This window comes from Mercenaria mercenaria, chromosome 5, assembly GCF_021730395.1.
Source record: "Mercenaria mercenaria strain notata chromosome 5, MADL_Memer_1, whole genome shotgun sequence".
Taxonomy (NCBI): domain Eukaryota; kingdom Metazoa; phylum Mollusca; class Bivalvia; order Venerida; family Veneridae; genus Mercenaria; species Mercenaria mercenaria.
The window spans coordinates 12,134,316-12,155,644 of record NC_069365.1 but is presented as its reverse complement, the minus strand read 5'-3'; the positions used below and the strand labels follow the sequence as shown (position 1 = coordinate 12,155,644).

The 21,329-nt window shown below is 34.5% G+C and overlaps 1 protein-coding gene across 1 annotated transcript; it reads left to right on the top strand.

The window, feature by feature from the left end:
• Window positions 1-2,085: 2,085 nt before the first annotated feature.
• LOC123556462 (uncharacterized) lies at window positions 2,086-20,561 on the top strand. Its single transcript, XM_045347203.2, has 23 exons — window positions 2,086-2,275; window positions 2,820-2,896; window positions 3,229-3,335; window positions 4,209-4,298; window positions 4,663-4,803; window positions 5,382-5,497; window positions 6,880-6,980; window positions 7,437-7,522; window positions 8,175-8,290; window positions 9,631-9,755; window positions 10,815-10,907; window positions 12,350-12,522; window positions 13,121-13,216; window positions 14,407-14,535; window positions 15,161-15,304; window positions 15,981-16,065; window positions 16,461-16,573; window positions 16,953-17,109; window positions 17,733-17,867; window positions 18,353-18,541; window positions 19,166-19,402; window positions 19,965-20,078; window positions 20,419-20,561. The coding sequence occupies exons 1-23, from the start codon at window positions 2,160-2,162 to the stop codon at window positions 20,538-20,540; spliced, it is 2,862 nt and encodes a 953-aa protein (XP_045203138.2). The 5' UTR covers window positions 2,086-2,159; the 3' UTR covers window positions 20,541-20,561.
• Window positions 20,562-21,329: the final 768 nt, after the last annotated feature.

Here is a 21,329-nt window from a genome sequence, read left to right as displayed (position 1 = left end):
GACAACGGTTTACCTGTGAAACAATACCTAATCATTTGGGAATGTTCACACGCAAACAAATGAGAGTAACAGACTGTAAATATTGCGTGTACTTTGATGTGGTCAGGTAGAACATTGCTGTTCTCAGGTCCCCTGTGTAATCATTACCTTTCATGTGCTTAATGAAAATGCTGACAGATTTGTTGATAAGTTCGGGAATTGACATTGCTGACCTACTTATGAGTTTCTGCATTAATAGCAATTTGTTACAGTGTCCATCAATTATTCCCTCAATTCATCGATAAATTAAATACCACTTAACTTGATAAAATGAGACAAGATTGGTAAACCTGCATTTCATATTTCCCCTGAAAATGTTAGTTTTACTTATGATGTGGAGTGTGTATCTAACATTCATTTCTAGACCAAATAATCTGTGATTTGAAATCCATATCCTTGCTTATTATACACAGCTAAAAGGGGGACGCCGATGGTTATAATCTAAAAAATGAGAACGACATATTCCTACGGGAAGTACTTCTCCCCTTTTATCGTAGGTTTTTGTACTGTTTTAAAACATATTTTATGTCGAGCTTTTATCAGCGGAACCACAAACTGTAATCATTTTTAACTTAATTTTACAATTATTGTGAACCAAACTTGGTTTTAAAATGTGATTGTTATCTAAAGACACTTCTATAGGTTCATCTCAAGCTGACACTGTGATTCTATGTCATGGCATATTTCGATTTGTTTGCAGTAAGCTCATTAAAAGTAATGACCCAGTTACTTTGAGACACATGGCATGATTTGTGTGTTAAACATTATGTTTTTCTCTTTGACTGTTTCTGACTGTAAAGGTGGATGACTCTTCATACGCAGGTCTGTAAACTCAATGGGTCTGAACTCTTTTGATATTTGTCTTGTTTCAGAAAGTATGTCACCGAGCATATGCGCATATGACTGTTCATATATATGTATACAACCTTTCCAGTCTTTTTTCATCTCGTGCCTTTGGGATACACTTTGCGTGGATAGCTTTTATGACTTTGGACCAAGGTAAAGATTAAGACGGAGTGCAGATTTTTCTACAGACTTTACAGTGCACCATTGTTTTCCTATATTTGTTTGCTTTTCGCCTGGTTGTCTATTTGTTTTACTCTGTTTATTTATTTTGTGTACCTTTTTAATGTGTACACAACCTTACATACGGTACTGCAAGATTTGCCTAGTTGTCTATTTGTTTTACTCTGTCTATTTATTTTGTATACCCATTAAATGTGTACACAACCATACATACGCTACTGTAAGATTTGCCTAGTTATGTACACAACAATACGCTACTGCAAGATTTGCCTTGTTTTTTTTGTTTTGTTTTACTCTGTCTATTTGTTTTGTGTACCTTTTTAATGTGTACACAACCATACATAAGCTACTGCAAGATTTGCCTAGTTGTCTAATTGTTTTACTCTGTCTATTTGTTTTGTGTACCCATTGAATGTGTACACAAACAGACATACGCTACTGCAAGATTTGCTTTATGGTGGCTTTGTTCTTGAAATGTTGATATTCCTTTGTCCCTGATTTTCTTTGTCTCCTTATGTTTTCAAATACATTTAAATATAGCCTGGGAAAGATTATGCATGATTCATTAATCAGCAAAGATGATTTGGAGAATTTTAAAGTAATTGTGCCCATCTACATAAGTGTAAATTCAAAGTGGCATGTCTTCCAGTTCGTTCGCTGTTCATCACACTTTCTGACAAATTACGTTGAATAGAAGGGGGATACATTATTCGACTGGTCGTGCATCATCATACATTACTCCTAAGGCGCAATTAAAACAAATCGTTAATTATAAATATCCATGATTAGATAGGTCGCCTCATAAATAGTTATATTCAAATTCATCTTTAGTTCTGTTCTTAAAGGCATTAAATTTCGAATTTGTTTATACATTTTCAAACTCTACTTTAAACCTAACCTTTTATCTGGAGGAGCAAACGATCTAGGTTAATTAGTACAGCTGCACGAAGTAACGCTTGATGTTTCGTAAAAGGAAACACGTGGTTTAAAATATGTACCGTAATTTTGACCTTCACGTTTATCTTTCGTCAGACCTTCAATTTGTTCTTAAAATGGAGACCGATATTTAGAGCCTTTTACATGTGAAAGATGAAATGTTAGATTTTAAAATGAGGACCGAAATTCTTTGCGTGTTTATTTTTCTACATAGTTCTACAGCATCTGACGTGCACCTGTATGTAAGTCCTCAAGGCTCAGACCAAAATCATGGGTAAGAACATTATCGCAGTATCTTATGTTTTGGTCTAGAAGTTTAATAATCTGCCTGGATAGCAGTTTTTATCTTCAAATTTCAAGAAAAATACCTGTATAGATTTGTATAATGTATGGAACAGTTTTGTAGTTTTAAAAAGCATGTATTGTTCTAATAAAACAACTATGATTTCGAGCTAATAATAAAATCTGTAAAAAGATCCTTTGGAAGCAAAGAATGCAAAAAAGACGAATAATTGTTTGATTGAGTCTGTTTATGAGCGGTTATGAAATGTATGAAATCACACCTCTCACGCCCCCTAGCACCGGCTTAAGCGGAACTCTATTACACATAATCTTGAATGGACTCCATGATCCCAAAGGACCAGGAAATATAACAACACTGAATCCAAGTACGAGGAGCCTTTTCACACTCGCCACACGCCACTTAAAGATTGCTGTTGCGATAGTTAATAAAATCTGTAAAAAGATCATTTGGAGAGGATATAACTCACATACTAGTATACAAAAGAAATGCTTAGAATCCTACATATATTTCATAGAGATTCGCCAGCTACTGCAGCTAGAACGTTACATAAAGCTATGAGACTAGCAGACAAAGTACCTGACCACAATTCAGGTAAGTTCAGTGTATCATGAAATTTCTCCCAATGAAAATTCAAGCAAGTCGTTTTAGCAGCAGATATTATTAAATGACAATTAAAATAAGGCGAATTAATCATAGCATTAAAAACATCAACGTTCAGATAAGGCAAATTCATTTTGGGATACTTATGACATTTTCATTGGTTATATGATTGTCTCACTATATGTCTGTCGAATTAACTGAAAGTTTGACGAAAGTATCTAAAATGCGTTTACATTTCTTACCTATATAAATGTTTAAATGCATTAATGATATTAATTCGTATAATATATACATTGAACGTGTTTATTTGCTTTCATATCAAGTTGTATACATTGAGTTGATGCAAGGATACCACGACCTGAACCACACACTAGTCGTAAACAGAGACAATGTCGTAATCAGAGCATACAATGACCAGGAAGTACATGTGGTAAAACCATCACTGATTTATTTCATTTTTCAAGAGTTGCACTGAAAAATATATTATTATCGATATTACTAATACTATTATCAGATCCAGCAGAAGTAGTATTGTATTTCTTCTGGAAAATTGGGCTTAGTAGCAAGGATGCACATTTTACAACTTATATGTTTGATAGCAGCATTGAACGTTAAACTTTAAACTTGTGCATTTCATAAGAAACTGTCACTAGCATGTAGTCAATTTCAAATCGCCGTTGTTTTAATGTTACTATTTTATGATATTCTAGTATAAAACTGCTTCTTTTGTCGTTTTCAGTTGGTATTTTAGAGAGTAAATGTGTGTTGTTAACACGTCATTTTACACATCTGCATTCCGTAGCATAGCGTAAACATATATCAAAAGGATATGGCGTCAACGTGATCAAACAACGCTGACATTTCCGCGTATATCATGGAGCTTTAATGGCGTTATTTATTTAAGCTTTTTACACGTTTTATACTAGAGTAACGCCATCGCATATTCATTTTTCTTTTGAAACATCTCAAGAATCCTTCGGGATTCGTTGGTACCATCTTCCTACCGGGCTTTGGCTGCGGCGCCCGCTTAGCTATGTAGGGAGATCGTTGGTCTACGGAATGCGGGGCCATGAGTTCGATCCCCGGGCGGGGCGTATGTTCTCCGTGACGATTTGATAAAAGACACCATAATCTCCTAGGATTCTGCACATGTTTTTACACGAAATAAACATGTGTTGTTCCTACATTTTTATATTGTTTGAGCTTGATATATCATAATATTGGCGACACATGTGACACCTCATAAAATGACCGAAAGGTCATTGCAAAGGTAAAAAGTGTGCTCATTATTTATGTGTTTTAGACCGGGGGTCAACGCGTCCCTAGTACTTTGTTCAAGACTGTAACAGATCATGCAATTTTGTCAAGACTTCCTGCAAAATCTCATGCGCATGTAAGTAATAAAGTCTTAAGTAATTCAAATATTCGCTGTCATTATCTACTGAAATCGTTTAAATGTTGATTTGGACAATTGGCAATTTATTTTGTAAACAAAACAAAATACAATAATATCACATAACCTTTCTTCAAGTACATCTGAATGCAATTGATTGTCTACACATTGTCTTAAATGTTTAAAATCCGCCTCAGTTCTATCAGAGCCTAGCCTATTGTGAGAGTCTGAACATGTCCGAAACCATATTATTCTTAAAGCTCTCTTTTGTATTAAAAAGCAAAAATGTTGTAGATGGACCTATCGAGTAAGACTCGTTGCTTAGTCTCTCAGTCATATATGTAACACGTTTTAATAATTACAGGTACGTGTAGCACATCTGCCAAATGTTGGTATAACAGACTATGGACACATGGGCACATATGGTGGATGGCGACATGATCCGATGCCAATTGAAGTTTTCTATAATGGAAAACCCTTACGCTTTGCTCAATGGCCTAACGAGGTACGTAGTAGGTGAACTCAATACACTGGGACACTTTGAAAACGCACATTTATCATAATTTTGAATAGATCCAATTTGAAGCAAATTATTCATATCAACATATTGTAAAACCGTCAGGAGACACTCACGGCGGATGAGAATACGGGCTTCCACCTGATATGTGGAGCAGATCAGAATTACATGAATTTAGAAAGAATAAAACATTATATCGTTTTAAATACATGACCTTGACATGTACACAAGTATATTTTAATGAGGTAATTCGGTATTTCTGATTGTGTTGTAAAATCACTCACTGTGTGTCTAGACTTTAAAAGTACAATTCAAAGAGAAATGAATTGAGATTTTTCTAGTACGGCAGTTGTAAGTGGAGATTTTCAGCATTTTCGCTTTACACATCACATAGATTTAAACAAAGATCGAAAAAAAACATGGATTTCTCGCGAAACCATCCAGTTTATTTCCGCTCATGAACGATATCAGAATTAGAAATTGTACGTTACAGAATTAAAATTATCTTGTTAGCTCTATCTAACATTTTATCTAAAATATTGTCAATACATTTTTTTTTCATTTAGGGTTTCATCAACATTGTGGAGGTTCCTGATGGTAAAGATGGTCTAAGATTTCGTTACAAATCTTCAGTACCTCAGACATGGCACAATGAAACTGCTCCCTGGGTTTATGGATACTGGTAAACATTTCTCCCGGATGAATTATCAAAGGGGCATTTACTCTGTCTGTTTGTTAAATTTCTAACTTATTTTTGTCCGTCTTATTGCCAAGGAGTGCCAAATATGCAGTTAAACATTTGCCAACTTTTTCCATAAACGTTATATTTTAGTGAAATTTTGAAAGTGCCTTATCGGGCTTTCTGGTAATTTACAAATGAATTATTTGAGCAATCTTAATCTTTTTCTTCTTTTAGAAAAAAGAAAAACATACATATATACCGTACACTTACAGTACACTTGCATATGTACTAACAAATTCAGCAATTTGTATTAATGTTATTCTTTGTGTCTGTTCTTAAACGTAAAATGTCAAAAACTCTTGTTTTTGTTTTCTTTCAAAAGCCTCTAATTAAAAGTATATTTTCATATTTGAAAAAAGAACGACAACTTCTTATGTTAACACAAAATTAACATTTTTATGTGTTTTAACGGTTCTATGCATTAGGTTTAAAATTGTACACACTGTGTACATGTATAGATAAACGTAGTATAAGTGTGTACTAAAGAGCTGGCTGTATATTTACAATCATCTGTGACTGCATGACTAAAAGATGCCCACAAAATAAGCTAAGTCATGCGGAATTGTTCTCAACGGCTTTTGAACCGCTTAATGCGTAAAGACACTCTTTTTACAACTATTGTAGTTTATGACATGCAAGTGATGTTATACCAGGTACATACACTTGAGGGTCTCTTACTAAGTCTTAACTAACTAAGAGGCCAATACTGGTTCTTCGCAGAAATGACGGCTTCGCGTGTATCAGTGCTATACAACATGTACACTGGGCACGTTAAAGAACCTGACTGTCTATACCCAAAGAGCTAGGACAAGGTTCTCTCTCTCTCTCCTCTGTCTGTCTATTCTAGGGGCTTTCTCTTGCTCTGTCCTTCTGGTCAGATCGCCCCATGTTTGTACTAGCAGAGGATGACGTTGGCGCTCTGAGTGGCTGTTTTTGCGCTAAGTAAAGCGCCTTTGAACGTGTTTATCATGAAATGGGCTCTATCTAAATCTGGTATAGTAATTATAAAAAAAATGTATCCGTGCAAATTGAGTTTATGTCGACCTAATCATGCAAATCCTACTTTACATCGACTCATGTATACATACCTGTAAATTGCAAAATTAAATTGTAGCAATGCTGAAGATTTACCATTACATGCTTGCTACACTGGTATTTGAACATGGCATACAATAAACGTGTTCACGTGTTAGAGAAGCTCGTGCTCTCATTCCCTTTAAACGGAATATACAGCATCTATCGTATAAAGTGATCATTTTACAAGTGTTATATAAGGTATCAGTCCTTTAAAAGTTAAAACATGTTCGTTCGTATAATTTTAGGTACTGGAGCTGGTGTGACAAGTCAGTTAAAGTCAAATCCTTGGATGCTTCAAGTCAAACAGTAACATTGGTCGAGAAGACTAACTTTGGTCTTAGAACAGGTAAAAATTAGAGTTCCTTTCTATAACACTTAAAATGACGTAAAAACATTTGGATACAGTCGAATCAACAAACAAACCACAATTTGGTGACATACAATTTGTGTACACGGGTTTGCTATCATATTATCATGTATATTTGACATCAAGGAACAGCTGCGATTTTTTAAAGTTCTTCTTTGTCCTGGAGTGTTGATAAAACGATATATAAATTTCTAGGTATAGACTTGTTTGAAAATATAAACTAGTGTAAACAAGTGCACATGTACTGCTCCGATTACGATGTGTCAGGCGTAATTTGACCTCTACCCCCTGATTCAGATTGGAAGTCGGAATAAGAATACAAGAACACTTTGGTTAACAGACCGTCTCAATATTATCGAAATACTTTTTTAAAAAAGGTGGTTAACGGATAAAAACAAACACACTTCAACATTTTTATGTTTATTAAACTTGAAGGCCACTGGAATGACCCGGCTGCTGGATATTCAAAACAAGGTGGTTACTTTAGATTCGTCAACGTATTTTCTGCTTTGGACCAGCCGGTAAGTACGGACCCGTCACTGCTCGTCCCTTTGTTTAAGGGCCTAAATGAAAAATCTGAGTAAAATTTAAAATGGACGAACACTGTTTAACAGATGTCCAGACAACATGATATTTGCATGTTTATAGTATAATTGTCTCGATTTCTTACAACGTTATAATCGACCCCTTGGAGTAAAAAGATACGAAGTGCTGATAATTAAGGAAGGTTACGGTACCTTTTTGCTTCAAGGAGGCGAACATAACGCGTGCTGGTTTAAATATACTTTCTATAGGTTTTGGAGAGTTGCCTGTTAAAGCCAAAAACTCTTGCGTTTTTCAACATTTTAGCCTTCTTAATGCTTGCTTGTTAAAGGCTGAAAGCTGATTATATATATTTCCCATCGTTATAAGTGTAAAAATATATTGATATGGACCGTGCCATGAGAAAACCAACATAGTGGGTTTACGACCAGCAAGGATCCAGACCAGCCTGCGCATCCGCGCAGTCTGGCCAGGATCCATGCTGTTCGCTTTTAAAGTCTACTGCAATTAGAAAAACTGTTAGCGAACAGCATGGATCTGGTCTGGATCCATGCTGGTCGTAAAGCCACTATGTTGGTTTTCCCATGACACGGCTCATATTATCTGTTATTATATCTATTGATATATCAGGGAGAATATTACATGGACCAAGAGCACGGAAATCTTTATGTCTGGTTGCCAAATGACGACGGGAACGCCAAAGTGTCAGACATTATCTATGTGTCAATGGTCACCCATTGCATACAGTAAGGCATCCTTCTGCTCTGATTTAGAAGTTTATGTCATAATCTATGATAAAGTGATTACTAAATGCTAATTTGTTATAACACATGTTGAAAGTGCTTATGTGTTGAAAACTCGATAAAATTATACATTTGATGTATCTCTGTCAAACTTGATGACTTGTTTTGAACTGACAGTTTTGTAATTGGCCAGACAATAATGGGGTCAATTTGGCTCTTTCTGCATTTCAAAGAAATACTCTTAAACAAACTTGCGTAAAACTCAAGGCGGTTATCATAGACTTTCTATGATAGAGTGTTTCATAAAGTTCCGCTTAAGTGGGGAGTGGCGGGGGGGGGGGGGGGGGGGGGGGCGGAGGTTGCACTTACCATTACCTGTCACGAACACTCAATCAAACCGATTCTGATTCTGCTTTTATTTTGCTATTTGCTGGGTTGTATTCTATTCTTCGAAAGGATCTTCTTCCAGGCTTTATTTTCTAATTATCTTATAGCTACAATGCCCAAACTATGTACAAATTGTAAGAGGGTATGCATCCTTGTTGACATATAAGTTTGATGACTCAAATGTGTGACTCAAATGTGAAAATTGTTGGTGTTTGGTATGTCTCCTCAATTCTGTATGAAATATGACCAGTCTGTCATGGGAAAAAGTTATTATATTCGCAACATGTATGCTATAACACTGTTCTGAGGCTCTGTGCTCCCAGTATAATCTGTCCAAGTGAATACTTTGGTATTTAGAAAGGTGGCTTATCCCTTGTACCTTTAAGGTTACGAGCCATAAGTAACACAACTGCACATGATGTCCTTGTATGTTTGTCTGGCTGTCAAGGCAGATAACAAAGCCGTACATGGACCTGGACTCACGCTCTTTTGAACTATTATAGGAAAATGTTATACAGAGTTTCAGAAAAGCTTGATTAGCACTCGACATACTCTAATTAGCACTCGGCATACACATCATCTGTACAAAAAAACTGGGAACAATCTGTTCGTATGAAAAGCTGCATATTATGTGGATTTACAATGTCGCTTACCTACAATTAAGTATTTTCACTGCATCTCTCACCTTTTGGTTGATCGACTAGCTTTACAACATGTAGGTGCATTAGGCACACGATCGCTACAGTTCATCAATAGTGTTATGGCAGTGAAAAACATGATATAATGTATAATTAAACAGTGTGTTGTAATGTCTAATTTAGTTTGCATATAACATGGTTCCTTACATATCAAATTTTGGATATGCTTTTTGTTCTGTAAATATTTTTTCAATCAATAAAAAGCTAGAATAAATTCTGTGCTGTGCAACATTTCTTTTAGTATTATGATCTTTTTAGAATTAAACGAGGCGTACGACAAGTAACGTTAGAAGGTTTCACTCTGGAAGCATGTAGAGGCTATGGAATCTTTGGACCAAATGTGCATAATATCCGGGTAACTAAAATGGAGATAAAGAATACTGGTAATGGAACAGTCGTAGTTTGATTTAGAAATATTTCTTTCGATGGATTGTTGCGAAATTCTTACAAATGAATCATTTATCTTAATCGTACCTTCATTTATACCTGGCATTTACTTTCTGCACAGTTAGGGACCAAGTATTCGTTCTAACGAACCATGTTTTTTATATATTGATGATCCTTTCCGCCTCAAAACATACGATAAACCTAGCTAAGAGGATATTTTGCTGAGACAGTAAATCGAAAAAACAGTAGGTATTAATTAAAAGATATTTCAAAAAATGAAAAGAAATCATAGCTACAAAGAAATGATTCAAGAAAATCTCATGAAACAATTACTGCTTAGTTATGATGCATGAAAATCGCGAGCATTACTAAGACAATACAGGGATCTGGACGGTATGTGGATGGCAGTTTTGGGTCAGGCTTTTAGAAACTTGGTTCTGAATATTTATTTTGTTTAACTCATAAACTATTAAGATATATTGAGATATATGTCATACGTGAAAAAGCATTCTATGAAATCCAATGCTTGTTAATATTGCGAAAAAACAACACCTTTTGCGGCGTAATCTGTTAAACACATGCTTAGAATTTTGACTTTACGGTAACCCCCCTCCCTCCACCCAAATTGTTGAAATGGCATACTGAAGCATATACTTGTGTAACTGAACAAAAGAGGATGTGGCATCCTTGGTTAAAGATCATACATTTTTCTTTGAAACTGATATTTGACCAGGAATCTGTAGTATATTGAAAATAATAAGCAGCAGTATCGAAGATGTTCTTGCTAGAATACCATATTTGTATTTAGTTTGAAATAGATATTGTGACCGGATTATTTATTTCCAATTTTCTGTCTGCACTCCCTCGTTTTTTGCTAACGGTCGTGATCTAAGGGATCATAAAAATCGCATGCACACCTGTGACAGGTTCTTGCTCCGTGGTGATTACTAACAAGTCTTACCACAGATAGGTATGAATGAAGCGTCTACATTCTACTGCATATCAACATGTTGCAAATGTTCTAACGTTCCATTACTGGATATTTCGATTTCTAGGAGCGGTAGCTGTGAGGTTCAATAGTGACTCCCGGGATTGTACTGTCAGTCGGTGCCTCATACACGATACTAACGGCGGAGTCTTTATGGAGGGTTTGTAAACCATTTACAATTGCAGACATCCAATTTTCAATTGAACCTACGCACCCATGAGAATTGCAGTGAAAGTAGGTTTATGGCAGGAATTGAATACTCTTCAAAAAGGAGGTTCTCTATTGGTGATCTAATACCTTAATGGTTATTATCATATGTTCACTGTTAGAAATAAGTGTTATATCAATTTATTATAAGACCGTTAAACTTTGTTTGGAAAAACATTATCATAAATAAATAGAAATTGTAAGGTTAATATCACTTTGTTTTATCATTTCTGCAAATGTGAATTCGCGCTATTAAAAAGGCAGCTTATTGTTAATTGAAATGTCTTGTGCGTGTTGATTATTGCGACACATTTCGTGTTATACGGTGATTGTTCAACATTTCTGGGTTTTTTTTCATTATTACATTACATATTCATAATTTGTGCCGGTTTATATAAAATGTTTGAATAAGATGAAAAAACTGACCAGCATATCTAACAATGGCATTAACGTTATAGCTTTTTGTAACCAATACCTTTTATAGAAATTACATGTTTCTGATTCCGCATCTATTATATTCTGTTTGTGTTTTTGATGTATTGGAATAATAAGAATAGCGTATTCTCGTTTACTGCATCAAAACTAGTTTGTATAATGGACTTTCTAATGAAATATATGTGTATGTACAGGAAACCACAAACGACTTAAACAAAATGTTTGATTTATTTTTTTTGACATAAAAAGCAATTTATTTAAAAAGATCTGCGGGGAGATTGCATAAAATAGATTCATACTGTATATTCGATGTGTGTGATATCGCGAACGTATGTTACAAGTCATAACTTTAACCATTAGAAATTCATTAATTTTGCATCTCAGTAGATGAAATAAAAAAAAAACTGTTTAAAAGTTAATGAGTATTTATCATTATTTTCATGTCAATTTCTAACAACGGGGTAAAGGGGTACACAGGTCAAGTTCAGAAAATGTTGGAAACAATGAGTTTTCGTCTACAAGAATGTAATATGTGTTTTTATATCAACACTAAAGGAAAAATAGATGACATAAACGTAATTTGTTATCCACACACCAAAACTATTTGTTGAAAAAAAAGATATAGGAATAAGCAGACTTTTTTCAAGCAACATTAATTTCTTGTTACAATACTAACAAAAATGAAACAGAAATTATAATATGACCACTAAATAAACAAGAAAAGAACCTTTAAAGACAATATCACTAAGTGTAGACAGGTAAAATGCATGAGATGACAAGAATAAAATATAGAAAATATATCAATTAAAGATATAAGGAAAATACCCTTTAAAAGGCAACATCCGTAAACATTCATTTGCCGTTTTGTTTAAACGATATCAATATTATAATGTGACGGTCATTTTGATATGCGTTAGTTAAAATGTAATATTTCATCGTATTTCTTTTCATTTTCAAAAGGTGGAAGTAGAAAAACCTTGCAGTCATCCGGACATACCATAGAAAACAATGAGATATTTCAGTACTCACGGGTTGGAGCAGTTGGTAATTATGCTATAAGTACTTACGGCGTAGGTCACGTGATTCGGTATAACCATATCTACTTTGGGCAGTGGAGCGCAGTTTGGTATTCGGTAAGTTTTTTTATTACGACCTGATTTTGAAGCGAATTATAACAAAGCTGATAAAGATGTTACCCAACTTACACATTAATCGAGAGCTTGACAATTATGTCCGGTTTTCTTGTGTTTTAGTAACGACAAATCATGCGATTATTTGAATTCCATTATTTAAATTTACCAAAAATCAATACATTTGATTACAAACAGTTAAAATGGCTTATTTAGCATGTTTAGGTCAGATGGAAATAGCACGGGTGTTGGGTGCATTGGGTGTTAATGATATAAAGCGGTATCCAATTGGAGTAGTATGTGCTTGTTGTGTTCCAAGGTTGTCTTTTGTCAAAGATTAAAATTCTAATCCAATATTTCTCTGATTTTTATGATAGGTCTTTGGTAGTTTATTCCACATGTGTATGTGACATCAAACGCGTAATTGTTTGGAAATGCCCATAATTAAAAACGCAAAAACTTTACAATGCGGGCCTTTGTATATTGACTTATCTCTCTCTGACCTAAACATAAAACACGCCTGAAAAAATGAAAGTAATGAAATCTTGATTAACAGTGTAACCGTTTTTTGTTGTTTTTTAATTTTCTACTTTGTGACTAGGGTAACGACATTCTGATGGAGTACAATCTGTTACACCATAACTGTGTTAACGCATCTGACTGTGGTGCTTTCCATACTGGTCGTGATTGGACTACTGTAAGTCTAAATACTATTTATCTAACGGCAATTACCCTCCATACCGTCCGTTATTGGACTACGCTGTAAGTGGTAATCTCTGTTCTAAAATTTTAAGAATACCTCTGTTTGTGATAGGACTATCGTAAATGTTAAAATTTGTCTGTAAGCGTTAAGAATATCTCTATTCGCGATTGGACGACTGTAAGCGTTAAGAATATCTCTATTCGCGATTGGACGACTGTAAGCGTTAAGAATATCTCTCTTCGCGATTGGACGACTGTAAGCGTTAAGAATATCTCTGTCCGTAGTTGGACTAAAGTAAGTCTTAAAAATAACTGTGTCCGTGTTTGGATTACTGTAATCATTAAGAATATCTCTGTCCGTAATTGGACTACTGTAAGTCTTAAATAGACTGTGTCCGTGTTTGGACAACTGTAAGCGTTGAGAGTATGTATGCCTGTAATTGGACTCCTGTAAGTCTTAAAAATAATTGTGTCCGTGATTGGACTATTGTAAGCGTTAAAAATATCTCTGTTCGCGACTGGACGACTGTAAACGTTTAGAATATGTTTGTCCCTAATTGGACTACTGTAAGTCTTAAAAATAACTTTGTCCATGTTTGGACAACTGTAAGCGTTAAAATAACTCCGTTCGCGATTGGGCTACTGTAAACATTTAGAATATGGCTGTTCGTGACTTAACAACTGTAAGTCTAAAAAATATATCTTTGTCCGTGTTTGGACTACTGTAAGCCTTAAGAATATCTCCGTTCACGATTGGACTACTGTAAGCGTTAAGAATATCTCTGTCCGCGATTGGACTACTGTAAACGTTTAGAATATGTATGTTTGTAATTGGACAACTGTAAGTCTTAAAACAACTCTACTATGGGTATTAATAATATTTTTCCAATGCCATTTACCCTCCATACTGGCCGTAACAGACTTCACCACTGTAAGTGTAAAAGAATATCTTTTGAAAGATCATTTATCTGCTGTAAGTAAATAATATAATGACTATTGTAATGTGAGTTTACTGCGTATAGTTTAGAACGACCGAACATAGCGTTTACCGTCAGGATGAAACTAATTAGAAGTTACATGATGCATCAGTGTTATATGATACGCAAAGATACAAAATCATACATTCGTGCCTTAATTTCTATTATAAACATATCTAAATCAATTGGGTACTTTTTTTTTGCAAAGCGTGGTAACATAATACGTTATAACATTGTCCACCATACATTACGACTGGTTCCCGGAGCTGACGTGCGAGGAGTTATGTTGGATGACCAGTCTTCAAGCACCCGTATCACAAACAACGTATTCTATAATGTATGTATTTATGTTATATTAGTTTAAGTTAGTCGAGAGTTCGACATATGGGAAAGACGGTTTGATTTAAGACAATGGCATGCTACTGCAACTAAAATGCATAACACATATTATGTTAAAATGGTTTTAGACCAAAACAGTAAAAATGCTATAACTTTTTGGTATTTACAACAAGACTTGCAGATAATGTGCAGCGTTGGGTAAGTTTCGTTATCAAGGTTTTGTTGTTGATGAATTTCAAAAATACCTAGACGAAGTGATTCTGCTTGAAATATCTGATCTTGATGAAGGTCGTAAATCTGTAACGTTGAAACTGTTGAAGTGAAATAGTGTTAAATATGTAGTACCCAATCGGTTAATTAACAGTGACAAAAATACAACAGCAACAACAACAACAACAAAGACAAAAAAAAATAATAATAAAAAAAAAAAAAATAAAATAAAGCGAATACCCCACAAACTCCCCAAAACAAAAACAAAATAAATAAAAAACCAACAGAGATTATGACGCTGTGATTCTAATACTTTTGATAAAGAAATTATTTCTAGTATATGGTATATCTTTATGCATTTTTGCAACTGTGTAGTGAGATTTTTTTTGTTTTCCCCTTCCTGACTTTGTTAGAATGACGTACACGCAAATATCGGGGGCGGGCGATATAACGTGATTGCAAACAATGTCATGTATAATGCCACAAGCTTCAGTATACAAGTAGATCATAGAGGCACAAAGCATACAAATGACCAGGATCTCATCAGGCGACTTCATGTATGTATATTTTAACTAGAACATCTTTATTTTATAAAGGGGCAATTTCTTGGTATCAGAGATTCAGAAAATAAAGGGAAAGAATTCCTTTAAGAGTATTTGGTGAAGAATGCTATGATTACGGCCCTTCCTATTTGTATAATAGTTTTACTTTCCCTTGTTTTCGGCTTTATTAGAGGTTATCCGTTCAGTAAATAAACAAGTGAGTATTCCAAACTACAATTATAAAGAAAGGTTAGGTAACAAAGTTATTCCAGGAAAAACATAGAAATACCCATTCAAAATACCCATTCAAAATACTCATAAAAAGGACCGGTTTGTGTTTTATCTGGGAATGATGTAAGAACGTCAAAAGTGATTTACTTTCAAATGAATTGAATTTAGATTGTTTAGTAGTCATGAGAAAATTTTAACTGTTGTTTACACGACTAAAATGTTTTCCGGCTGAATATAACCTGCTCTGTATGGAAACAGATACAGACCATTATTTATTTGGTTTGAACACTTAGTTATTATTATACTAACATAAGCAAAACATATTAACGAAATCTGAGAACATTCTTACCAATTATAAGCTATTAAATAACCTCATTTGGAGTTCTTAAAGTGCTTTGACTCCTACTCCTTTTCATAAGACAGAACACTAATCGTTGCGTTTAACTTCATTCATCTAAAGGCCGTACCTTACAATAGCTCTTTGTGGACTTTGCGCTATCCAGAATTGAAATACCTTAATCTACAAAACGCCAGTATACCAGAAGGTAAGAATGGGATTAAATCGTGTTTACTTTGAGATAAATATTCTTTTAAATCTGAACATGAACATTTCGATTTTAACGAAACAAAATTTCTGGCATTTTAACACAGTCATGAAACAAATTCAGAAAATAAGCAAATATTATTTTTTCACTGTAAACGATGACCCTCAAGATTCAAAATTGCCATAAAATATGACATATGAGTATCGCAGTACATGTATTGTTCTATATAAAGTTAATATTATTATAAGAGAAAAACGAGTTCGTTTTTGTTTATCATGCCTGATAAAAAGATGAGCAAAGATTATATGTGGCTTATTACAAGTAAAGATATTCTATTCTATTCTATTCTATTCTAAGCCGCATGATTTGTATGATGTCAGAGTAAATTGTTACAGGAAATCAGATTGTAAAGAATTTGGTGTTCAACACCCAACACAAACAGTACGTACATAGGTATAACAACAACTTCAACAAGCCAAGGTTTTTCAACATTTCAGAAACAGGATATGTAAGTAATATAATAGATGCATACATCAACTCTTGACCCTTAGCAACTATTGCCATTGAAACAACCTATAGGACGAACCACAAAAGTAGTGCATTTTGTTGTAATCAGGACTAAACTGTTTGCCTTGGGGATGGCTACATTAGAAAGAGCGCATTCTTAACCGTTCTATCAAATGAGTCAAACCGCTTGTAAAACATGTATCATGTAGTACATAATTGTACACGCAATCATTCTATTTCTTTCCGAACCCAATACTTCAACTTTCTAAGGAAATAGATTATATAAATAATCAGCATGGAAGAACTACTAGTAATAAGAAAGTACATAAAAGTGCCTGCTCAGGAATGTAAATCAAGATTGCTTTTTATCCGTTCATCAGTCCCTTGGAAGGCCCGATCATTACAACATTGAGAATGGTGACTACAGAGTGAAGTGTTACGCTGCCGAGTGGGCAAACTCTGTAAATTTCGAACAAGTCCCATCACCTAACGATGTCGGTCCCCGAGTTACAGTCGGACCAACGTACCTTCATAGAGGTATATAAATATCGTTTGTCCCTCCTCATTTTAGGTACAGGAATCATCAGCTTTCTACTTATAGTTTTGAGGTGGATTATGCTTTCAAATAAAGCTTAGTTAGTTTCAAAGTTTAAAAATACCCAAGGCGACGCACGGGAACCTTATGAAGTCGTTTTATAAAACAGCTACATCTTTTGTTCACAAATGAAGGCACTAACTTTAATTTCTGTTTTAATGCAATATTATTAGCTGTTGAAGTGTGCTGTTATAAATGTAATTCAGAGATACATTACCCGTAATGTCAATGTTGAAATTGTAAGGATGATACTATTAGTTCTTACTTTCCGCTGTCTTTTTGCTAAATGCCGAGCATGTATAATTACTAGTGTTTTTATTTCTTTCTACTTCAACCTTTGCGAAATGAAGTAATGAAATAAATCTATTATGTCCTATAAGTGTAGTAGTAGACCTATATGGCCATGTCCATACTTAATATTTACCTGCTATTTGAATGATTATATAATATAATATGGAAGATATTTAAAAATAACGACAACTTTTGTTGTATTTAGTTGCTACAAAACTGACTTTTGTATTTGTCAGTAATGGGTGTTAATCTATCATATGAGTCTTTTTTCTAGGACTTTCGCACTTAGTTAATTTAACGAAATCCTCTGATGTTTGCACTACGCATGCTCCAGTTACTGATACACTAGTTCCAGCCTATCTACCAGACGGATCGCGAACAAACGATCTTTATAATGTATCAAAACAAGGCAAGTCCAAATACACTTAGACACAAATCCAAACAGGGCTAGTATTTTTTTTATTAATATTATTTTGTCTTATATTTTGTGTAAACCCTTTGCTCATTTATCTCTGCTGTTATGTTATTGTCCCTAATATGTCTAGATATAAATTGTCTCCTTCGTAAGGTTGTTGTTTCTTTGCTACTATATGTTGTCCAGCAAAATGTATGTTGAAAGGCGAGAAAAATAGGATCTATTGGTTATCGTTACTACTGCATTGTCATAACTCACGCACCAAGTAGTAAAATAGTTGCATATGACAGATAAAATACATTAGTACAGACTTATGCAACAAGTTTCAATATTTTTCTATTACAAAGAAGGGTCAGATTAATAAATTTCATTCTGACAAAATACTGTAAACGACTTTTAAAGATTAAAGATTTTCACCATCAAAGGTACTATTGTGTTTGCGTAAAATAAATGTTGACGTTGATTACATTTCTATTAAGGTTGTTGGCTCAGTATAGCTGGCTGCACAGATCATCCAAATGCAATAGGAACATACAGAGATTCATGGGGCGAACAGCATGCGCATGCGGCCGACAACGAGACGATGTGTTTCCATCGGGCAGTATCACAGTGGAATTATTGCGGTTCACATAAAAACGAACAGGTGGCAGCAATTTACGGACCTTCAGGTTAGAGAGAGTTCATTTAGTTGGAAAGCCAACTTGAAAATATAAGATTTTTGTATCAAACAAATTGCGTCTAATCTATCCTTTCGTTTATTACGTATTGATGCTACTAATCTTGCCGAATAGGTGAAGACGTCGAAAACACATTCTTTGAAGCTATCTGTTTGCAGACGAAATATATATAATAGAACACGATGCAGTTATTTGAATCTGTCTCTCTAACTTGTCTGCTTCCTGACCTACAAAGTGCCTCCTAGTCATTATCGTTAACGATTGTTTGCGATAGGAAAATAAATACATTGAACATTTCGCAAACTTCAGTGTCTATGTTACGTTAAAATATATATAATGTAAAAAAGTTCTTACAATTACGATACTTTTAAAAACAATGAAACTGTCGTGATTTAAAATCATACATTTCTTTGGTTGCGAGATGAAGTATACTGTATAAGAAATGAAATATAAGCTCATAGACTTTTAATAGAAATTGCTGCTCTATAATTACAACACATACAGACTTGGTTTAAATCAGAAATATAATAAACATAAATTATCCCAAACGTATGTTTGGAAATGATCTAAAGAAGGAAAAGTTAAAATCATATTTGATGTATAATATGCTAAAAGGTGCTACTAGACTTGTGGGAGATGGTTGTTACATGGCAATGTATGGTTGTCCAAAACATGGCGGACCAGCAGATGGGCATATACTTCACACAGGAAAAATATATCGCGATATTTATGCTGAACAACATCAGAATGCGACACACGATGAGGAGAAATGTTTATCTCGAGCAATAGCTCAGTGGACGTATTGTGGATCACCCAGGAATCATCCAGTCACTTCTATATACAGACCTACAGGTACGTCAGATTATATCTATTACTTTTATGAAAATTGTAATGAATATTTCAACGTAAATAACCTGAAAGAAAAGTTAAGCCGTTCACGTGTTGTAAATTTTATGATTTTTGTTTGTCTAAATGCTGTGTATAGTCAATTGAAAACCATTTTTATAGCTGTATTTTATTTTTTGAAATTTGGGTTGCTTAATAATATTCAGTTATTTGAACTTTGGTAAGGCATCTCTCAGATTTATTTTTGAATTCAAACTAAAGGAAACTATCACACATATGTTTTATTTTATTTGATGATCAAATGTATGTTCATTAGAATGTATCCGACACTCCTGCAAAAGTAATACGTGTATAAACCTTCAAACTCTGTTCATGAACATTTATTATGGCAATATTTAGGTTAGGTAGAAAAGGCCTATTTCATAGTTGCATATGAATTCTTATCTATCACAGAACTTTTGTAAAATACTGGTTATATATTTTATTCTGTTGTTCATAACGTTGTTACTTTAAGCAATATTTTCTGTTCAATGCTATGAAGAATTCTGTTTGATTTACGTTCTAACAGGTGCAGTTCGTACAGCCGGTGCCGGTTGTTGGATTCATGTGCAGCATTGTCCAAAAGTTCCCGACACAAAACCGATGTTCTACGATTCTTGGGGTGAGGCAAATTACCAAACAGGTAATACACATCTGCAGTGTGTGCTGCAAATACCCGCGGAAATGATCCATGTTACGAAACGTTTTGTTTTCTTTTCTTCTCGCAGTGGCGATACATATGAAATTTACGTTATAAAGGTAACCGGTCTTGCTAAAGGAGTTAATTCTGCGGAATTTTCATAACTCCAATACGCACGTTTTTGAAAGATATTGATTTAATCATTTATAAATGTATGCCAGCATGTTTATAGACCCAGAATGTTTATAGATGTTGATTAAAATGTGGTCTAATGCATCATCAAAACGATTTATTGATTAATACAACAAACATAATTCAGCGTATTCGTTTTTTATTTATACAGATGGTTTGGAATACGCTTGCCTCCATCAAGCAGAATATTACTGGACAAGTTGCGGATCAGATTTCAGATATCCAGTAACTGCCTTTTATCGACCGTCAACAGTTAGCAAAAGTTTCCCATGAAATCCTTATTCTGTTATAATAATAAACTAGGCCTGTACACATAATGTGACTCCTTTTGTTGTTTTTTTACTTATTTGACTGTTTGAGTCGATAGCTGTCTTGAAATACAGGTAAATAGAACGTTTACATAGAACTTTTCCGCAACATCCATTACCGGTTTTGAACGAACAAAGAATGTATATTTAGTTCATTTATTTATTATATCAATTTGTTTATATCTTTTTTGTAAGGTATTTTCAACATATATGATATGTATGTGATCACTACACGGGACTAACCGTTCGCGGAGTCTAGGGCGGTTTCAGAAGTATAATATCTACCTTAATACACATAATATATATAGTAACTTTATGAGAAACCCAACGGACTGCCTTTGTTTCTTAGAAAGTATAGATATGACTTTTACAGTGTTATTCTTTATTACCTGACATATTCGCCCTGTGCAAACTTATGTGTCAGTCAAACTACACCGTAAAGCTTTAAGGGACGCCAAACGTATAGAAACATTGCGGCAGAAAGTTATCCGATGATGAAAGGCATCCCCCGCTGCTGCTCGGCGCTCTCGCGATCGATGTATGGAGCGCATAAAACGCACAAGGACCGCAAAATTAATGCACATATACAGGACGAACAACGTTCATTGAACGGATATCACCGTACTAATAACGGATTTGTACCGCGTAAAACGTAAGCGCAACGCATGAGAAACTGACAAAACGTTCTTGTCAGTTATCGACCGTTGAACATTCGTTACATCCGTTGCATGTCCGGTTGTAGTCCGGCCGTGAA